The sequence below is a fragment of the Aptenodytes patagonicus genome, chromosome 8 (genome assembly GCF_965638725.1).
Source record: "Aptenodytes patagonicus chromosome 8, bAptPat1.pri.cur, whole genome shotgun sequence".
Lineage (NCBI taxonomy): Eukaryota > Metazoa > Chordata > Aves > Sphenisciformes > Spheniscidae > Aptenodytes > Aptenodytes patagonicus.
This window is the reverse complement of record NC_134956.1, coordinates 11,261,806-11,283,414: the sequence shown is the minus strand read 5'-3', so window position 1 is coordinate 11,283,414 and position 21,609 is coordinate 11,261,806. Positions and strand designations below refer to the sequence as shown.

Here is a 21,609-nt window from a genome sequence, read left to right as displayed (position 1 = left end):
ATACCATCACACTCCCTGTACATGTATGAGATTGTATGTGCTAGTGACAGCATTGGGACAGTATTTCCCACTGCTGCTCGCTATGGGGATGTACCTCTCCTATATGCACAGATGTGGTGAAATACTTTATACTTGCTCACAAAAATAGCTTTGAAGCTCACTTTCAAGACAACCAAAGAGTTTTCTTCGCATTTAATGGGCCTCATCCCGCAGGTACTTCCCAGCCACAGAGGACGTTTTAAATGGAAGACATTTTATATGGGCCTAGGAGTGCAACAACACTCACAGCAAACTTCTAGGTTTGCTGCGGGACGACAGTTTTTAGTTTTGGAGGAAAGAGTTTATATTCCCCTGCGATAGGTAAATACCACAGGTACCGTGAAGAACAGTTCTATAACTCTTTTCAGAACAGCTTTGTAAGGTGGAGTGAAAGGCAGTTCAAGAGCACTGCAGACCCCACACAGGAGGGCAAGCCTTCACATCGACGGTAAGGGATGCACAAGAAACCTATGCTCTCCAAAACAGCAGATCTGATGGCAACACAGGGACGAAGGAGGTCAGAAAAAAGGGACTTCACTGGGACTGTCTGCTCTGCCTACAAAGAGAGAAATTTACTCACCAGGATGCGAAGCAGCTCCTCCAGGTAGCAGCAGATGACATTCTCATCCTCGTAGAGCGCCCAGCTGCGCTGCTGAGCATCATCCTTGTGCCTGGCCAGATCTGCGAAGATCACCTCCAGCCGCTGCTCGTCGTGGCAGATCTGTCCTGAGGGCAGCCCTGCACTCAGATTCTGCACGATAGCAAAACCACTGGTTAGTGAGGTCCTCACAGCTAGCTGTTGTTTGGGTGCCTGTTTCCTCTAATCTTTGTCTCGGGGCTGGCAGTTGACCTCATTCAGTCAAGAGCTGGCAGCAAAAAGACAGCAAGTTTAAGACACGTGTTATTTCAGCTCTCATACTTTTGGGGCCTCTGCCCGCCTCCTTTCCTTGCACAGCTAATGCAGTGAATGAATCAAAATATGTGCCAGAACTGGTGCATGGCCAGAAAGTCTTTAAAACCAAGCTGCCACCATCCTGCTGGAGCATTAGCTGTCTTCTGAGGATGTTGAAGAACCCAAGAAACCTCACTCAAACAAAGCTACACCCCTTTTTTCTTACTGTTTTTAGTAACCTAAGGCTGATCCAGGCAAACCAACATTCCCGAAGCTGTGAGAATCTGTACCTGAGTCTCTCCTAGATCACATAATTGTAACCTCTTAGTACACATGCACACCACAAACTTCCCCACTTGCCTTCGCAGCAAACCAGAGGGTGTTTGCAGAACACCACCGGCTGCCTCCCTGCCCTGGGGAGGGCGAACTCCGCGGTAAGGGGAATGCCCATTTCCTATAAGAGAGGAACTTAAGGCAAGAAGCCAACTCAGATGACCACAGCCCTCTGGACATTTCAACACACTTGAAGGAAAACCCAAAATGGTTGGCCAGAGTACTACGCTCAGTGCCAGCTAAACCCTCATTCGCTCCTCCCACAGGGCAGCCAAACACACCGCATCTTTCACAGAAGTCCAGTGCACCAAGAGCATGGGGCAACCCAACCTCAGTGAACACAAAGGTACTCTATTACCTTCCCACAAAACAAGTAAAACACTGGTTTCCTTCTGGGTGCGGGCATCAGGCAGGTGTTCAGGAGCCCCTCAGAGGACACACTGTAGACTCTGAAAATCATCCTGAGAATGGGGAAAGCCAAACCAGCCTGGCACAGGCCAGGACCGCTGCCAGGCAGCAGCTGAGCACAGCTCCAGGCTCACCCCCAGTAAAACAGATGTGTCTCAGGACACAAAACCAGCACGCTGCACAACTGTCTCCAGGGAGAAGTTCCCTTCACTGCCCCCTCCCTCCAACCTGAAAGGGACAGATCTTCCTTTAATCTTTGACTCGGGAGCAAACGCTTGCATGGTACTACTCATTCCAACTGCTCAATACTAGATCTGCCATCTTCTGCAGCGAGGATGGGAACCAATTCATCTTGGACTGCTTTGGTTCTGCTTTCTTCCAAACAGCAGAGCTCAACCACCGTTGACAGCAGCTCTGTGTGCTGTGCAGACTAACTTAGCAAATCTGCATCTGTGCGATGCAGACTAACTTAGCAAATCCTACTGCACATACTCCTTTCTCAAATTGCTGTCATCTGCATCCCCACCACTCACACCTCATACATAACCCTTGCCACGAAGGCTTCACTCTTCAGTTGTCTTTCCTACACTTTTCCTCTCCTTTGAGAAAGAGAGGGGAGTAGTCAGGCAGCAGTTAACCTGCCCCAACAGCTGCTGTGGTCTGCGATTTAGGATAACCCTCTAAGACCTAAGTACATCATATGAACTACCTGGTTTCCTGAAAGCAGGGCAGGAAGGGGGGACCAGCACATGGAACCGGGCTGATTACGGGCGATGAGCCCAGACACCATTAAGAGAGGTAAGGACTAATTTGCAAAAGAACTTAAATTATATACACAAGGGTTTGGCAGCAGTGACAACAAGCAGCAGGACATCAGCAAGGTGGAAGAGAATGGAGCTGAAAAATTAAAACAACAGGGAAAACCCACTCACTGAGACCAAGCCCTTAACAATTTTTGGATGAAGCTTTCTTGCAGCGTGCAGTGACAAGTCACGATCATTCAGCGTGAAAAGGCCTTTACTGCTACCAGCCAGGACACCCTGCTACTGCGCAGTGTCTTCTCCCGGAAACCTGGAGAAGACTTAGTCCTGTCCTGGCACAGCTCCTTCCAAGAGGCCAGCTGTGCGGCTGGGGGCAGCAAGCCTTTAAAGCAGAACTTCACATTACAAGCAGAGCAGAACTATTTTGTACGGAGACACGAGCCCACATTTTGTGTCAGTGGCAATGCACACACAGTCACACACCCACGACACGAGCGGCTGGCGCCACACGAGACTGCCAAGTGCAGGAACGGCACCCTTCCTGGATGCCTTCAACCTTCCAGCCCTTTCTGGGAAAACCACTCCAGCTTTAACAGTAATGTCTCGTCTGCTTTATTAGAGACAGAATTGTTAGTAATTTGCTTCGAGATATTTGGGGTGTGAACTAATTAGGACTTCAATTCAGTGCTTCAATTATATAATAAAAAAGTATTCTTGTGGTCACTGCTCATTACATGATTTTTGCCAGGCAGGTAACGAAGGAAGGAGCGTGCTGGTTTAACACAAGCCCCTGTACGCTCTTAACATTTTGGGAAGCTGTGGTCGGCCCAGCAGAAAACCAGGAAAACAGCTGTGAGAGAGGACGGCAGCTTCAGGAGCTGAGCACAAACGCAAGAGAATCTCCCACTGAATGCAAATACACTAGTTAAGAGACTCGCTTGGTCTTGCCATCTCCTCCTCTCTTTAGGAGGACCTACAACACTGCAGTGTCACCTGCCTGTCCTCATGCGTCCCCACTGCTTGGAAGAAGGTTCTCCCATTTATGTACCTTACTCACATCCTCCTCGCCAGAGCAGTGCAGTGCTGGTCATTACTCAGTCCACTGCTGGGACGTCTTTTTGGATGAGCATTTTAATGAGTACTCATTTTAATGACCACTCTATTCAGCCTCTTATCACTAATCTGCTTCCTCCAATTCTTCATCTGCAGCCCTTACAACTCCACCAAGCATCAAGCTCCTAATGGACTTGGATGAGATCAATCTATTAAGCTCTTCAATCTGACCGGTGTAACTACACCACGCACCGTCTCAATGCACTCTCAGCACCATTCTCAGCCCTCCCACTACCGGGATCAGGTCTCTGCTTATTAAACATCTTGGCGGCTACTTCAACCTGCAGCCTCATCATATGGTCGTTTCCAGGACAGCCCATAAGCAGGAGGAGGTTTCGGTATTTCTAACAATGCCATTTTGCATTATCTTGCTGTTTCAAATAGTTCCCTCCTCCCAGCCCAACAGAACAAACTGCTGCAGGAATTTTGTTCCTCCTGAGCAGCCCAAAACCATTTTGGGAACCTCATTGTACCCACATTGCTCAGAGGTGGTTATGTCTGCCATGAAAACCCGAATGCCGTCCTGCCGAGCTCTTCCTCCCATTTTTTCCTTGCCCTCTCCCATGCCTCCCTCCCCACCTCCATGTCAGCAAGCGTGGTGGATCACCAGTGCCATGGGTACACACACCTACCAGCAGTTTCCCTCCAGATGAGCCCAGATCTGCCTCGGGTAAACCACATAGCAGCTTTTTACACACATTTCAGGGGGACTGCTTTGCAAATTCCCCCCTCCTCTGGGCGGCAAACTTCCCACTACAGCACCATCTATAAAAACCAGGCGGCTAACACTGCTCTCGACACATGCAGACTGCCAGCCTCCTCAGTAGCCGCTAAACCAGATGAAACATGGTGCAAGAGAGATGCCTGACTTCAGCTGAGCCAAGCTCTCCAGGGCAGGCCTTTCACATGCACTCTTTCAGCAGCAGCAGGTCTGCTCCTGGCTGGGCACCCTAGGGACACAGCCCTGTTGCGGGGCAGGCCAGCTCCACAGGGAGGCAACGCCTGCTGTGCACCGACATGCGGGTGTCATGGGGGGAGAGAGGCACTTGGCTTTCAACTACCATGTTAGCTACGCTTCAGGCAGGTCTCTGCAGCCTTTGCTTTTCAGGTGTCCCGGCCATCTGCAGCCCAGTGCACATTTGCTCTGCAGATGTACTCAGCAACAGCTGTCTCTGGATGAGTGTGGCCCGTCTACAGCTGAAGTGAGATGACTGCATATGAAGACTCTGGCACAGACCTTCATAAAGGCTCTTCTAGCAATTAGTGAGCAAAGGACTTGCCGAAGCATTACTGCATTCCTCCCACCCTCCAGATTCACTTTTGTTACAGTATTTCACTAAGGGGGAGCCCTACATAGGCACGCTGACAGCTCAGCCAAAGGAGTCAGCCTTGAAAGCACTCACCCTGCTGACCTTCACATTGTCCCAGGCGAGCAGAGGGACAAAGCTCCCGCAGGGAAAAGCCAAGCCCCAGAGCGGCATTTGTGTCTTGTCAAAAGCAATTCTCCTTTAAGCAAAGCCAAATCAATGAATGAACGGGAACTGCAGGTAAGAGGCAGCCCATGTGGATTCAGGGGAAGCAGAGGGAGCTTGGCCACATTAGCCATGAGGTTTGTCAGGGCTCACTGGGGACAACAGGTGGCCACCAGGCACTGGTGATGGGCAGCTGGGAGCCGCTCACAGCCCAGCACTACAAGGGAAACCCCCTCCAGAAATACATCACCTCCCACACCAACTTCCTAACTTGGTCCTCCATCTCTGACACATCCAAGAACTGTTCAACCCCACCCAGCAGCCTGGGCTGATCTATAAAGACTAAACTGAATTACACACCTTTGTCAGCAGTTTTCAAGCTTAAATTTAAGGCAACCAGAGATGGGTCTGAGTCACAAGTGCAACACAGCAATGCTAATTTAATAAAAAGTAGATAAGTGATTTCTAAGCACTCCCTCTCAAGGTGTAGCTAGCTTGTGTATTAGGCAATTTTGCTTGCCTCACTCAGTTTAATAAATCCTCAAATCGATCTCCCTAGACAAGGCGTCTACAGTACCACCCCCTCCTGGGGTCGGGGGGGATAATTCAGTGGAGCTGAAGGCAATCACATATCACCAATACATACTAATCTGAGTGATTCTCTAGATGCTTGAAAATCAGGCAGCATCTACATTATCTCTAGCTACGTCCAAATTTCAAACAAGTTCCCATGAAAGCCAGCTCCAGTTTAGACAGTCACTGTAGCAATGCCTCTGAACAGAGGTTTCATTTCCCCTGCGCATCTTGCCCAGTCACTATGCCACTCATCAGGAACTTGCTCAAGGAGAAGAAGAGGGGCCATTTCCAAGGCCAGGCCAAATCCTGACATGGGGAAGCCAACTCAGCACATTTGCTCCTGCAGATCAGGCTTCCCCAAGTAGTATGGTACCTCTGAAGCACCTTTCCTAAGGTGTGAGCACCTCCACACCCTCCTTGTCTTTGCTGTTCCCCCAGCGTAGCCTTATGTTACCTCTCTAAAAACAGGAGCATGATACTGTCCCAGCAGAAGAGTCTTTTGTTCTCTTGAAAACACATGCCTGGGCAGACTCCATGCTGGAGGAACAGCAAGGTAAATAAGAGGGAAGTGCCACCGCAATTCAACCTTCAGAAGGCACTGGGGATAGGAGCGAGGTAATGGATTCTGGAATTGATTTTTGTAAACCGATGATCTGACTTCAAATTAAGACTGGAAGAGGAATAGGAAGGATATTACTAATTAAAGAATGTAACACAAAAGGTTGAAGCAGGTATGATACCTACTATGAGCACACCAAAGCTTTAAATCAAAGCTGATCTCTCGCTCTAGTTTAGGGGGTGGAAGAAAAACCTTGAAAAATATGCAAAAGAAGAACTGGCCATGTATTTGCATGGATTGGGGTGTAGAGGGATTTCAGAAGTTACAAATTAAAGAAAAAAAAGCCCTTGACCTAGAACTGACGACTCAGCAACAATTGTACACAAAAGCCCGAGATCGTGGAACTATTTGGTATAATGAACAACAAAGTCAACGATAACAATTTGTACCATTAAACTACACTAGTGAAGCTACGGCAGTACAGCCACCCTACAACTACACGTGACTGCCCTTTTAACTGTTAGAGCTGGTCTTCTACACCAGGTGAACAACCTCATCTGGGGCCAGGCACCTATGTATCAGCAGAGCTTCACCTTCTGCGTGGGACAGTCAGGAAAAACGCACACTACAACCACATTTCCACCTGAGCACTGTGCAAGCCCACCCAGGCTCTCCTTCTGAAAGCAGTACCGCTCACGATAGGTATGATGAGGTATTACAAGATGGGACAGGACCTTCTTCTGTGTCTCCATACAGTACTGGGCATTTTTAAGTCCCGCAGATGTCATAGATGACAGATACTGTATCAGTTATGGGTAGATCCATACTCGCCCCTGCACCAGCACCAGAATTTCTTCCCATCTTTTTCAGGCTGGTCTGCAACAATGGCCATGAAATTGCGGTTTTCAAATCCCCTCTGCAGAAACCTGGCATTAAACGACTTCTGTGGAATTAAGCTTATTGTATCCCGAGAACAGGTATTAAAAGATAAAAATAATATTCAAGTCTCATCTAAGGTCCAAATAACAGAAAAATGAACTTCTTAGCGTGCAAGTCAGAGCCAGAACATTTGCCTGAAACAGCTAAATTTTTCTGCTGAATCTAGATCGCACATTGACACGGTATTGTTATTGAAGTAGGAAGCAATTAACCGTTGGGTTATGGCCACAAACTGAGACTTTATGATTGCTTATAGGAGCCTCTATTCAGCGCAGACAGTTAACCAAATTACGATTTGATCTAAAATTTGAATGCCATTAGTTTTCCATATTCAAATGCCTCTGAACAGTTCATTATAATCTTGCCATTAGCAATGGCACTGCAATCTTAGATGTTTATATGAAACGTAATCCTTGGGGCTGTATTTAGCAAGTGGTAGCTGAAATTTAGTATCCCTCCAACTAACATGGAGGGCTGCCCAGGTGCACTTCGCCATTTCAATGACTGCTGCAAGAAGCATCCTTTTATTTCCCTCCTTGTGTGTCTGCAGCAGAGGAAAGAGGAATATACGATCGTTTTGGCATAAGGTTTATTTAGAACAAGGTCAAGATAATGCTCTTACTCCAGTGGATGAAAAACTACTCTTCTGTGGTTTCTTAAAAAAAGCAGGACTGAGACGTGTGTTATGGAATAATAGAGAGGTTCACATCACGGAAGACTAATTTTCATCGCTTTGATGAAAGACCAGGCCAGACATATGGAAGTTTTGGGCGCTCCATCGTCAAGAGACAAGAATCCACGCAGATTTATAGTATGCACAGGCATGCTGAATCTACACAGAGGACGTGCAGCACCATAGAAGAAAACAAGTCTATACAATGCATTATTTTATAAAAGGTTTCCATAAAGAAGCACTTACTGTGAAGGCTCCATTTTCCTCAGCTTCTATTTGTCACATTCATAACAGAAAATACCTCTTTAAAAAGTCACTATTCATTTCTTTCTCCAGTTCTACAGTGCCACAATGGTTCTCCATGAGCCTTCACAATCAGTGGTCAACAACTCATGTCAGAGCTTTCTCAGTGCGCCTCAAGTCCTGTTGCATCCATTCCCACCGCTGCTTTGTCACCAGCCCTGTCCCTGGGACCTGGAAGGTTGTTACCTCCCACTTGATGTGCTCATGTGGTTCAATTCACTGCCGTCCACTTCATCACCCTCTCCCCAAACCACAGTCTCATCTGAGACACTCACCCCTCCACCACAGCCTACCAGTGCTTCCCAGCACCAAGGGCCCTCTCAGTTGGTTTCACCTCTCACCCCCAGCTCCAAACTCAAGGTTATGCCGTACATCTACAGCTCATTTGGGGAATAAACTCACCTGTTTTCCACTTTCCTGCTACCAGTACTCAGACCTGGTTTAAACCCCTGGCTCCCTTGGCTAGACATTTACCCCATCTAGCACCTCTCCCCTTTCCTTTGGGATCTCACTACACTTCTCATCTCAAACGTTATGAGAGCTCACTGAGCTCATAACACCGTCTGCCCGATGTTTGCAGCAGCCCCCCAGCCCAACCCCGCGCATGTTACCTTACTCTCCACCACAGAGATGAGAATCTGCTCCATGATGCTGCTGGTTGCTGGGACAGAGGTCTGGATGTGGCCAATGACCACGCCAATGGCCACGCGGGACAGCTCGTAGCTGAGGTGGGTGTTCCTGCGCACCAGCTCGATCAGTTCGGCACCTATCGTCTTGGGCACGGACACCGCCAGACCACTGGGTTCTGGTGGCACTGGCTCCACCGCAGCCGCCTTCTTATCCTCCAGGCAGAGGGAGTTGAAGGCATCCAGGCTTGCAGGGGGGGGCGGGGCAGCTTTCTTCACCTGAGCAGTCTTCTCCCCATCCACAGTGTGGGACCTCTGGGTCCCCCCTTCAGCTGGCGGTGCCGGGGCAGCCCTCTTGGTCTGGGGAGATTTGCTGGTGCCATCCTTTGAGGAAGTCCCATAGCGGGAGTGGGCCACAGAACCTGCGTCCAAATTGCGCGTTATTGTGGTGTGGACGCTCCGGCTTGGGACAGGGGGTGGGGTGTTGGCAGGACTGGAGGTGGCCGTTGGGAGAGCAGCCTCTGATGCAGAAGAAGCAGTGTACAAGGTATCCAGGGATGTCGTGCTTATAGAGGAGGCACTAGAAGCTGACCCAGGGATAATTTCAGCAGTGCCTGAAAGGGAACAATTAAAAATGCCTTAGCAACAGCATCAAAGGAAAAAAGAAAAAAACCAAATTGCTACAGCACAGTCCATTAAAAGGCTCATTGTGCATGCTACCAGAGCAGTTTAACTTCCTGCCTCACTTATCCCAAAGCAAAATTGTACCAGTTCTCTCTGGAGCATTCCTGCACAATCACCTCTTTAGAAAGGGGAAAACTACTCTATTGAGATGAATACCCTTCAAAGGGCTTAGTGTTTTACTAAGGGGAAGGGAGGGAGGGAGGGACAGGACTAAGGGACAGAAAAGTCTTTTCCCCCTGGCTTAACGAGGGCCTTTTTCTGCATTCAGGATGTAAGCCCTCACTTTTGAATGATGGTGCCTGAGAATTGTGAGACACCAAAGGCTTCACACTCCAGCCCGTGCCTCCCTCTTGCACAAACCTCACCGACTTGCACACCACAGCCAGCACTGACGGTGAAGGAAACATTTGGCTGACAACACCTCTAGTCTCTCCCTTTCAGCACTCTCCAATATTTGGTCATGAGCCCTGAAGCCCTGCTAGCATACACCACTTTCACAAGCCTCCACCTTATCTGCTCTACTCTATTTCTTCCCCTGCTACTAGTTTTGACTAGCTCTAGCAGTGGTAGCTGTCCCACCTTCCAAGGGAAAAAATCCACTACAAGCAAAGAGATGTTAAGATTTTTCTCTCCTTTAACCTGGTCTAATATATATTTTTGGTAAACCTCATCCATTCGTTTCTAGGGGGCAGAAATGTGTCCAAGTCCTTCCCTGACTATGAAAACAGTTACTTGGGCAAACACTGGGCTACCTTCACCTAGAACTTCACAAGAGCAGCTGATGTTGGTGCTGGAAGAGAAAGAGCGCACCCCACGGGGAGCCCAGCTCTCAGGGAAGGCAGTTTCCCCCCACACCAAAGGAAGGACCAGTGGGACAGACACGCGAAATGCCTTTGCTGCACCTCTGCAAGCAACTCCAACCCTTCCTGCTCCGTTGGTCCTGTTAGCCCTCCACTACTCCACCCACCACTCCACCCCAAGGCAAGCACAAGCTAGGCAGAAAAACGGGGCCCTTCCCTCCCACAGGGGTTCAGCATCCCTCTTTTTCTCCTCCTCTTCCTCCTCCGAGGAGCATTCACGAATCTAGCTCCCACCATGCTTCATTAAATCAAGATAATGAGTTGCAGGAAACTGACCTTTGTGAATTCCCACTACCACAGTGAAAAATGGCTGAATACCATTAAGCACCATTAAGTAGCTGGTGCCAGCCCCAAGCTTCAATTAACTACCTGCAAGCCAACAGCGCTGCCCTGCTCCTCACAAGGGGACATGAGTGTGCTTGAGATGGGCTGCGTGTCGCTAATGGCGTGACCGTCACAGCACAGGAGAGCACTTGGGCAAGCTGACAGCAACTCAGCAGGACGACCACTGCCTCTGCCAGCCCAGCTGCGCTGAAGACGGAGAAGCTCCTGCCTTAGCCCCGTGGTCCTGCTCTGCTCTGAAGTGCTCACAAGCAGCAGCTCCCCTGCCTGTGGGCAGCATAATCAGGGCTGTGCCCCAGTATTATTTATTCCTTACAGACACCAGCTGCCGATTTTATGGAAATCCCATCCGAGCACTGTACAAAGAAAGCGCCCAACAGACTGGGAGCCAAAAGCAGACTTGGGCCTGTCCTAAAAGCGCTACCAGTGAGCTCCCCCTGGTGAACGACCGCACTCTGCACTGCCAGGGAAAACCTCTGCCTTGCTGGGAGATGGCCATGGTGTCTGTGGGAGTAAAACACCCACACGGATCTTAAATCACCAGGCTTGCGTGCTGGCCAGATTAGCCATGTGAGCAGGCAGCGAATTTGCTCCTTGGAAAGCACCATGTTTCCCAAGGCTACCAGCACTGGAGGACAGGGAGGATGCTGTACCTGGCACCCATCCGCAGGCGCCAGGCTGCTCAGGCCCTCCTGGATCACAGAGGGCATAAAGGAGCGCTGGCCATCAGCTCATGATCGTTAGCATTAAAACCTATAGGAATTTAGGAGATATAAATATATCTCTCTCTCCCCCTTAAACTCCTATAGGTTTTATATACTTATATTTATTTTTTTATATATATATAAAAATCGATAGGAATTTAAGATATAAGGACGCCCTCCTAAGCACGAAGCGAAAGTGTCCGGGCACCGTGATTGTTATATCGCCCAGTGTCCGTTTCGCACCCAAGATCTGGAAAGCGGTTTGTCCTTACTTTTAACAGGAGCAGCGATCTGCGCATTCTTGCGTTTCTCTGGAGGTGGGGGGGTGATAGGAGCAGCACGCCGGGGCTGTGGTGGGATCTATAAGGAAAGATTTCAGAGCAATCAAAGGAGGTTGACAATAAAGACATTCTCTGTTATGAAACCTTTCTCGCGTGCGTGTGTAGATTTGTCCTTATATCTCTCTCATCATTCGGGGAAGTTTTCTCAGGAGGACAGATATTAATAGGCGGCTTCCTAAGAAGAACAAAAGCAGGACTCAAGCCGGCTTCATCCCCTCCCTGTGACAGGCAAAGCAGCCCTTGTTTAATTGCTGTGTTCAGCAGCACAGAGCACACATGTCGTGTAGACCTGTCAAGCATTTACTCCTCCTTTATTCCAAATGCGATCCCACACACTCACCGTGACTCCACATTACTCTCAATAGCTCCACAGAGGCTGCAAACAGAGCGTGTATTTAGACACTCTTCTGGAGAGATCCATTACATCAGCTACAAATACCCTTGCAGAAAGACAAAGCCAAGGACTGAAGACATGTAAATGCCTTTTCTATGCTTTCAGAGCTATTTCTGCTCATGCAGGGAGAAAATAGGGCTAGACCCTCTGTGCAATCCTACACTACCTATAGCAATACCCACTGGGAAAAGCTTTTGCCAAGGAGTTGCATTAACTCTCCACATCTGGGGTTTCTCCTGTAAGTCTCCTCTGCTAGGAATGCCGAGCCAGCAGCATATGAGCCCCAGACCCAGATTCCTACACTCATCTTTTCCTGTCGGATCCAAACACCATGACCACCGACATTGCTTTCACCCAGAATTACTCCGGTGAGGTGTCACCTCAGGGTTAACCTCTGACCAGTGAGACGCCGCTGAAGACAGCGGTCAAGCTAGGTGGGAGCATGTTGCATCAATACTCTAATCCTCACATCCCAGCAGCTCAGGGCCAGGAGACTCAGTTCGGGGACTCTTAGGACTTCTGCGATTCAGAGCCTGCTGCCTGCAACATGCCTCTGTTTTTATGGGATATTGCAATCGCTGCCTGCGGCAAAACTGCCCAGGGCAGCATGGGAAAGGAAAGGAGGTGATGGCCTGAATGTCTCAGGCTGAAGACAGCTGGAATCTATAGTGACATTCAGGCCGTCACACTGTGCCAATTCTCCAGTTTGTTTAGCCCTGGAAGAGAAGTTTTTCTGTGACCTGTCAGTGCTGAACAGCCCTATAACGCCACACAGGGCACAGAGCAATGCCTGGCCCCGCAGCAAAAAACAGACAGGCCCTGAAAGGTCTCTATTTTAAATAGCTCAGAACAAGGAGAATGAAAAATGTACTTTTTTTCCCTGGATCCAGGAAGGGCAGAAACCTCCTCTGAAATGGGAGCAAAGATATTCCTGGAAATAAGACACCTTCAGGAGCCACCTTAAATTTTCAAGACTCGATACCAAAAGCTGACAATACGGTGCTCAGAGCCCATGTCTGGAGCCCACCAGACAAGTGAAGACACAGCAGTTTGCACAGCTTACAAAGACTTTCAAAAAGGGGTCTCTTGGTCCCTTTCTCCCACCCAACACCTAATATATCCAACCTTTTACTAAGTCACATAACAAGTCGCTTCTTTACGAGCGCCTTTAGCTGGTGGATTAGTATGAGATACTGCTGCAGACTCCCAGCCTGAGCTCTTCTGCTCTTGTCAATCCATCCCACATTGTTCTCTGGGTAAAACGCTATATGATACTTGCATGCAGCTTCAAAAATTATCTGTGTGGGTCCAAAAAGAGACTGCACAGCTGAGAGAGGCCAAACAGATCAGGAGGGGTCTCCGCATCGCGTGGTTAGAAGGCTGGTCCCAAATCTGGAAAGCTCAGCTGTGCTAAAAGCAGAGCCCTCTCTGCAGAGCGATGGAGCTAACAGCACGAGTCGGAGCTGCTTGGCACGGCACGGCCACGATTACCAAAGCAGCAGGATTTAGCAGACAGGCAGGCTCAGAGCTTAGAGCAGCCACATGACGTTATTTGGAGATAGCTAGGGTTGGGTCATTCTGGAGTATTTCCATGGCTTCATTAGCCCTTCCAAATTTACCATGCAAGTTTAAGCACAGCTATTACAGACTAGTGCTTAAATTAATAGATGTACAGCTAATGTTAGCTCAGAACCCTGCCAGCCTCATTTAGATGGCCATGCACCACAGTCCAAGCGGCTGCGATGAGAACGTGAAGCATCACATGAATTTCCCCGTGCTGATGCCTGCCCAAGCTGTGAGCTGCCGCATGGTCAGGAGTCGCAAGGGGTAACCGATGGCCATCCCCTCCCTCCGCCCCACGTCTCAGCTGCTGCGTGGGGCCAAGAGGAGGATGTACAACACCAAGCCCCCCCAAAGAAAGGGAAGGAAAGGGGAGAAAATATCCTCTGTCCAGCTGCCGTGGGGAAGGTGACCATGCAGGAGTCCCTGCAGCTCAGATCCCTCCTGTCCAGAGGGGAGAAGAGGAGGGACCTTACCAAGGGTCCAGAAAGAAGCGCCTACACACATGTTGAAAGCCTCCCTTTCCCCAGACCTCTACAAGGGGGCTGTGAACTTCTCCTTTTCCATTTTGCAGGGACTGCTAGCAGAGGCTCTGCTCCCTGTGCTGCTTGAGACAAGCTGACTCAACCACAACACTCTCATCTCCTTCCCAGCCGGGCAGGCAGAGACCAACACAACTCCTCCAACTCCTGGGAATAATGCCATTAGAGTAGGAACCTTTAAACAAAAAAAAACAAAACAAAAAAACAAACCAACAATCCCCCACCCACCACCTCCTCTAGGCAAACTCTGCCAAGCCAGACACACTGGTCTGCAGCAAAGGCTTCTGGACAAGCACCACAAACCCCCTGAGCATGCACAAATGCAGCAGACTGACTAAAATACTGAGATCCCAACCTCCTCCCTCGGCAGCTGGTATGTAACTGCCCCAGCTTCCCACATTGCGCTAACTACGGAGGAGCTGAAGAGAGGCTCAGCACAGGTGCCATCACCAAATACTTCAACCAGTTCAGCCCTGGGAGCAAAGTCACCGACAGAAAATTTGCACCTCAAATTTTGCTTAAGTTTTCAGATGCAAACATTGAACACACCCAAAAATCCCAAGCAGTGAAAAGCATATCCCAAGACCTCCACTTCTCCGAAGTCAGTGAGAAAGTTTAGATTTCAGTAGGTCCCCTCTTAGGCAGCTGCATAACCACTGCTTCCTCCAGTTTGTATTTTCAAAGCACACAGGAAATCCCTCAACTGAGCTGTTAAAATCTCAAGGAGCCCTTTCAGCACAGGGCAAAGCTGGAAGCCCTTCGACTGCATCCTCAGTGCCACCCAGACAGAAACAGTTCTTTGTCAGCCAAGTAATCTGTCTTGCTCCTTTTTGGCAAGCGACCAAACCACAGACCAGATAAAGATGGGGAATCGGCATGGAGAATGGGCCGTAAGGTGCTCCATTCGCTTAGCCCATAATGCACAGGCTTGAGAATGGAGCTGGTTTGGCTGCCCAGAAAAGAAAATGAATACCAAGGAGAAAAATGGGATTCGTAGGGATTGCTGTGTTCTTCATGAGCCACAGCTACCTTTCATCTCTGCAGACTCGCAGTTCTTCAAGTGTAAAACAAGCCTCATCTGCTAGGAGTGACAATGTGTCAGCACCTTATAAACACTGCCTCCAAACACTTACCCCAGATAGATGAAGAAAAACTACAGTGCACACGTTCATCTGTAGGAGAAAAAAAATCTCCGCACTCATCCTTGCTTGGCGCCTTTAGCCCTAACATCCAGCTATACCTACACAGCGTTATTGGCCACATCATTCATCCCCAACAGCTGCTGCATCCGTCCTGGCTACTTCACTGAAGCCTCGCTGGCGCCGCACAGTAACCTTGGAACTGTGTGCCGCCAAGATAAAAAAAAAAAAACCTGCTCTAAATCGTATTTCCTGCAATTCACCTTTAATTCATCATGACATGCAACATTCAGACAAAGCAGGATCTTTGGTTTTTTCATGTTTTGAGTAGCAAAAATAGGCAGCCACAGCAGATAAAATGCTTAAGGACCAAAGATCTTGTGCAGATTTAACATGGGGGGAAACAAAGCAGTGCTGAGTACTCGGAGGGAGTTCTGCTGCTCACGTCAAAACTGTTTTTCAAAGTACTCTCTGGGTAGCTTGCAACTCTTTTAGAAAGTTGTCAAGAGACAGTCACACAATATAGAGTGGATCTCGCATGTCACCATAAAACCATGGACCCTTCAAGGATCCCAAAAAGCATCACAAGTGTAAATGGCAGAGGGACTGTTCCAGACTTCTTACATAGAGACAGAATCAATTTACATTGCAGTAATCCCAGGTAAGCAGCACAAACACTTGATTTGTGACTTCAGCTGCAAAGGCATTTTATTAAACAGGACAGGCGATGTCATGACACCAAAGGAGGAACCTAGAAAGTGTCCAGCCACTGTTACCTGATAGAGACCTTCATCCTCCTCCTCGAACTCGGTGTTTGGAAGACTGTGATGTCGCTCGTATCCTGTCCGGCACACGCCGTTGGGCTGCCGTGCCACATCCAGATGGTGATCGCTGGAGGACTGCGTCATAACCATCCCCTGCGGGGTGGGAGAGTGACCTTTGCGGGACACAGTCTCCTTCCGGTGATGGATCAGTTTTCTGAAATGGAATGACATTATCAGGAACAACAAAGCTAAAGGAAGGGAGCGACCGTGCTGCAACATTTAAATGATATTTTAAAATGATTTATTGCATTTGGGCTATATATACCAGAATGGGTTACATTACTCTGAACACCAACTTCAGTTTCATTAACAACTAAGGAAGCACTTCTGGGGGAGGAAGGAAGAGGCTTTGCAAGAGCCCATGATTTATTCATCAGTTCTCTGGAGAAAAATGCCTCTTCCTCAGGGGAGGGTCACATATTGCATTGCAAGCTTCAGAAATTGCCTGCACTTTGGAATTGCTGTTCAACTGAGATTAAACCAGCGTGCCTCAGTGCAGAGTTTGAGGTGTCAAACAAAAATTCTCCTCACAAGCAATTATTTGAGAACATATTAAGGACCTTGTGCCACACGCCTACAACCTCTAAAATTCCTGGCTGGTAGAGGAGAAAATGCATCTGAAAGGTTTTGGATTTTTCCTCCAAGCCTACAGTGCAGCTGAGAGTTTTCTCTTCTTTACATGCACAGGGGTAGAGGGGGGAGACCAAAGCACCACTTTGCTGGACGCACTTGATAGGAGGAGCAGCATCGGCTACCAGCTCAAACGCTGGGAAGCTCTCCGAGTGCATCAGCACTTTGCAGCACAGGGACTCAAACCAGCGATGTCCAACTTGACCCCCAAGAACAGAAAAGACACAAGCATCACATGCTGACCACCCTCCATCTGCCATCTCTCCCAGATGCCCGTCGTACTTACTGGAGGACATCTCTCTGCTCCAGGTTGTACTTTCCACCATTCTTCATTGCCGCGTTGTGCACAGCCTCAATGGCACGGTCAATAGACTGGAGAACCACATCTTGCTCCAGCACCTGAGAAACACAACATCCCACACGTTGTGGGATCGCACTGCTTCAGCTGTGGTTCTTTTGCACCAGAGCTTACGGCAGGAGAGACTGCAGTACATGAAACCCACAGAGCAGGCACCGCATGAGACAAACGGCCAACAAACAGCTCCCAGAGCCAGAACCCCATCTCAGCACCATCTCACTCTTCCCTTCTTCTTCCAAAGGAAACATATTTGAAGCCGTGCTTCAAACTGAGTCTGCCCATTCAAGGTTTACGGTTGGAAAAGAAAGTCACTGTTACAAGCACTGAAGTCCAGCAATCACTACAAGAAGACCGGGGGCAGAGCTTCAGAACCATGCAGCAGCCCTGAACGTTCAGCCTGCTGCAGGGAGCTTTCTAGATCCCACTGCAAATCCCAGTTTATCGCAAGCTCAATTCTTTCTGCTCTTGCTGCCCTGCTACGGAGCAAATACATGGCTGTGAATGTTACAGACCTAGTCAAAATCTGGTGGCCTTCAGAGTCCATTGGCTCTGTGTTTGCACTTTTGCTTGCTTTTTTCTTGATGTTTTTTATACCTGTTTTGCAACTTGAAGTGCCTTTTCCAAATCTCCACCCAAACTGTCATAGCAATATTTATTTCTCCTGCCAGACAGTTTAGCACTCATTACTGCAGCTGAAATAAACACCAGCCTTGAAGCAAGAAATACCAAAGAGGTCACTCCCCAGGCTTCGCTGTGGCGAAGGGGCATGGGAAGGTAAAGCAGGTTTCCATACTTGGGACATTCTTCAAGGCTTTGTTTATCAACAGCTGACATGCCTTCAGAAGAAAAGACCTTTACAGGACTAAGGCTGAAGGCAAAGAACATGCTACCGAGTCTTCGCTCTGGATCCAGCAGACCCACAGGTCTCCGTAAGCTGCCGCGGGTGCCTGCACCATCCATTCAGTACTACCACTGGCAGCCTCAGCCCGTGCACGCAGGGGAGGAGCAGGAGAGGAGGGGAGTGCTTGGACTCCAGCGCTCACTGCAGCTGTTTGAACACTAAAACCCCCTTCATCTTCGCTTGCTTTGCCCCCCTCCCTGCATCAGAGCAACCATTTATCCAGCCAAGGAGCGGCTGGAATCTCATCAAGGATGCACCTTAATTGGCCTTAGGGGGCTGCAGAGCAGCAGAAGGCAAGCCCTCCCTGCAGGGGCTGAAAGTGCCTGCCTCCATAACACTGGCATGCAGTTTTCTGGTAACATGCTATGTATTATTTATATCCTGATTAATTACTAAACCAAATGTGAATTAACAGCAACTGCAGACTGTGGGGAAAAAAAACCCAAAAAACAACAAACCTCCAAACAAGGTGGGGATGAGAGGCCCCCTCTGCAATACTCAGCTTTGAAAAAGAAAAATTCAGGAGGGGTTTTTTTGTTGGTTTGTTTTCCCAAGAAAGAGAGATAGGGAGGAAAGCAACTGGGGAAAACTTTAAAAATTAAACCAGGTATGTTAAAATACCTCTACCAAATTCATTAAAGTATCAGGTCAAGGACAAAACCAACACTCAGAACCCAACTTTGGGATGAAGCCTCCAAGCAGCCCCATATGGCCTACGGAGCGTTTCATCACCTCTAACCACAGATCTAAGTAAGGAAATGGAGCAAAGCTCATTTGAACACCTTTAAAGGAGCACTGGAAGGAAAGGCAAGTTACTTCAGAGAATGCATCTTGTTTTCTGAGAAAACAAGAGAAAATTACAGCAAGCTGCACGCTTTCTCTGCGAAAGGGAGGCAGCGCAGAAGTCTCCAGTGCTGCTGTCCCAAGAGGAGCGCCTGTGCCGCTCTGAGCGCCGGAGACCCCTGCCCTCCGCACAGCCTGCCTGCCCTCGTGCCGCTCCCACATGAGCTCCCACCCCAAAATTCAACACAGCTCCTGCTACAGCCTCCAAACACCCGCCCTGGCGCACTCCCCAATCCCCCACTTCTTGTCCCTCCACATCCACCACTATCCCCTCCAAAGCCACCCCTCCACAAGATGCACCCCTTCATGTTGCCTTCTCTCACGCTCCCCAGCCTGCCAGACTTTCACCCACATGGGTTTCCACGTTTCTCAGTCTGATCTTCCCAGGGAAGATCGCAGTACAGAGCGCTGAATCCTGCTGAACGGCTCAGCATCTCTGCCCTCTCCCAGAGAGCCTGTTGACATCGTCCACAGTAACCCACAGGCTGGAGCTGCTACTTGCTGTGCGATGCCATTTGTTATGGAAAGGGCGCTGGCTTTTCTGATAAAACACAGCATTTTCACACTAATGCAGCAGCGCTGTGACAACCGGCTTTTAGTTGCTGTGCTCTTTCCTTTGTTTCTACTCCCCAACCCTCTATTAACAGAGGCCTGTCAAAAGGGCTGGAATAAAAAAGCAGCATTAACTTGCCACTTGCACTTTATGACATTGTTGATGCTGCTCATAAATCACCTCCTCCTCTCTTGCTCAGCTGAGCTGGTCAGGGGGCAGGGTCTTCAGCACAGGGGCCGCCTCGCATTCCGGGTTTGTAGAACACCCAGCATTGGGGATCCCCTGCACTACAGTCATAAACTTAAAAAATAGAAATCAGTACCCTGGATAAATCACGGGATTAGAAGGAATCCGCACACTCCTCGGGTTAACTAAAATGGCATTGCTTTGTTTGAAGAGGATGGACAAAAAAGCACGCTGCAGTTAAAAGGAGCATGGGTTGCGCGGGGGCAGAAGTCAGGTTTGCCAATGTCTCACCTACAATCTCCCCCCTAGGATTCAAGGGATGGCCTGCTCACAGCAATTCAGGATAATGCACACGCCTCGCCATTCTCCCTATGCAGTTTAGGGAGACCAGTCACTCGGCAGCGCTGGCAGGGGATTCCTGCCTGCGTGCAGCACCCGCTCCCGAGGATGCTCACGGCTGGGACACAGGCAGGCAGCGATCCTGAGTGGTACGGCCAGGCAGCGCACACCCACACCTCCTCACACACTCCCAGGCAGAGCCGAGCGTTGCCAGGATTACGACCTGCAAAAGAGAGAGGTCACAAACCAGCACCAAGGTAACGGAGCAGAGCCTTTGAGCTCAGGCAGGAGAGATTGGTGCTCAGAAGTCTGCTCTCGCCCCCGCAGGGCCCTGCGCTACGATCCAGCCCCTGCCCCCTCCCACGCTCCAGGATACAGAGATGAAACCCTGCTCATTGCGGGCTAAGCTAAGGCTCACACAGAAGCAGAGGAGCGCACAAAAAGGGCATCGCTGTATGGCGTGCTGTCAGAGGAGACATACCAAGTAAAGCCCAGGAATTCAGTTGGATTTACTGAGCTGTGCTGGTAACCGCACGGGTGGGGGCTGGCAGAGCCCCGAACAACCACTGCAGCATGCTAGCTGTTAACTATATCCTTCACCAGTTACCAGCTCACCAGTGGCACAGGCATGCCGGCAGCTCCCGAAATAGGGATAGGGCAATGATGGTGGTGGAAGGTGCCAGCCGTGCGTGCCCGCCCTTACGGGGTGAGGGCAGGGGGTCTCCTTGGTCGGTGTGGGGTGGCACAGCTACCGGGCTGAGGCCAAGAGGCATCAATAGGACACCACCTTCTGCTCAACGTACTGTGGAAAATAGAGGCGTATTTTGGTGAGGTATTGATCCACATTCACACGGCGTCTCACCCCAGAAAGGAGTGGCCCCTCTATCAGGTATTTCTGGTTTAATCAAATAAAACGCTGCAGCAGAGAAATGCTGGGCTCTATAAACAGCCCGTCACGACCAGCCTGGCTACACCAAGAGGCAGGGGAAGAGCAGAGCAGTGACCCTTGACGATCACAGGCTAGACTGGCTGATGGGGCGCCGTATCAGAGAACCGGGTGCACTGTCGGCACCCTGCAGGGCGAGCTGCCCTGCAGGAACAAGTTACAGCTCAATTAGAGCCATGAATATCAGCCGGGAAACAGAATTTCTTCCTTCATAGCCCAGCGTAGGAGAATCACAGAAGCATCAATAAATCATTACTTCCTCTCTCCTTGCTAATAACAAGAGCAAACAAAGGGTTTCCCCAGAGCCCACTGCCAATTTCCTCCTGCCCCCATCCGCAGAAGGGGGCTCCCCACCTGACGAGGGACAGAGCCAGACTTCAGCACTGCCCTGGGGTGCTCTGCGCACCCCCTCTCCCAAGGCAGGCAGGGAAGGATGCCTTTCCCAGAGCCAATGCCAGGCTTTTAAGAAGCATCCTTCCAGGATATCTCATGGGTACCTAAGCGGGGCCAACACGAGGCATGGCCATGCACAGGCAGGAATGCATTCACCCCTGTGGCTCACACTGCTCTTTATCTTCACTGCCCCAAGACCAGTCTCCCCAAAGAGAGCACAGGTGCACAGGACATGTCGCACGCCTCTGCTTCCCCACATATGAGCTGATGAAAGATCAGAGCGTTTCAGAAAATACTATTGGTGTCCTTGCTGTGCAGGCAGCACGACCTCCTCTCCTGCTCTCCCGGGGCTACCGAAAATATCGCCCCCCTCCTG

General features: G+C 49.6%; 1 protein-coding gene across 4 annotated transcripts in view; it reads right to left on the bottom strand.

Moving 5' to 3' along the window:
- Positions 1-21,609, bottom strand: part of NCKIPSD (NCK interacting protein with SH3 domain) — a 57,196-nt gene that overhangs the window by 17,307 nt on the left and 18,280 nt on the right. For 3 of the 4 annotated variants that reach the window (XM_076346352.1, XM_076346353.1, XM_076346354.1), the window contains exons 2-6: positions 17,001-17,113; positions 16,037-16,238; positions 11,557-11,644; positions 8,680-9,308; positions 620-790 (exon numbers count right to left, since the gene is read on the bottom strand). In XM_076346352.1, coding sequence (XP_076202467.1) covers positions 620-790; positions 8,680-9,308; positions 11,557-11,644; positions 16,037-16,238; positions 17,001-17,113 — 1,203 coding nt within the window. Of the gene's footprint in view, positions 1-619; positions 791-8,679; positions 9,309-11,556; positions 11,645-16,036; positions 16,239-17,000; positions 17,114-19,916; positions 20,052-21,609 lie in introns of those variants that run through there. The other variant, XM_076346355.1, reaches the window with a different exon arrangement.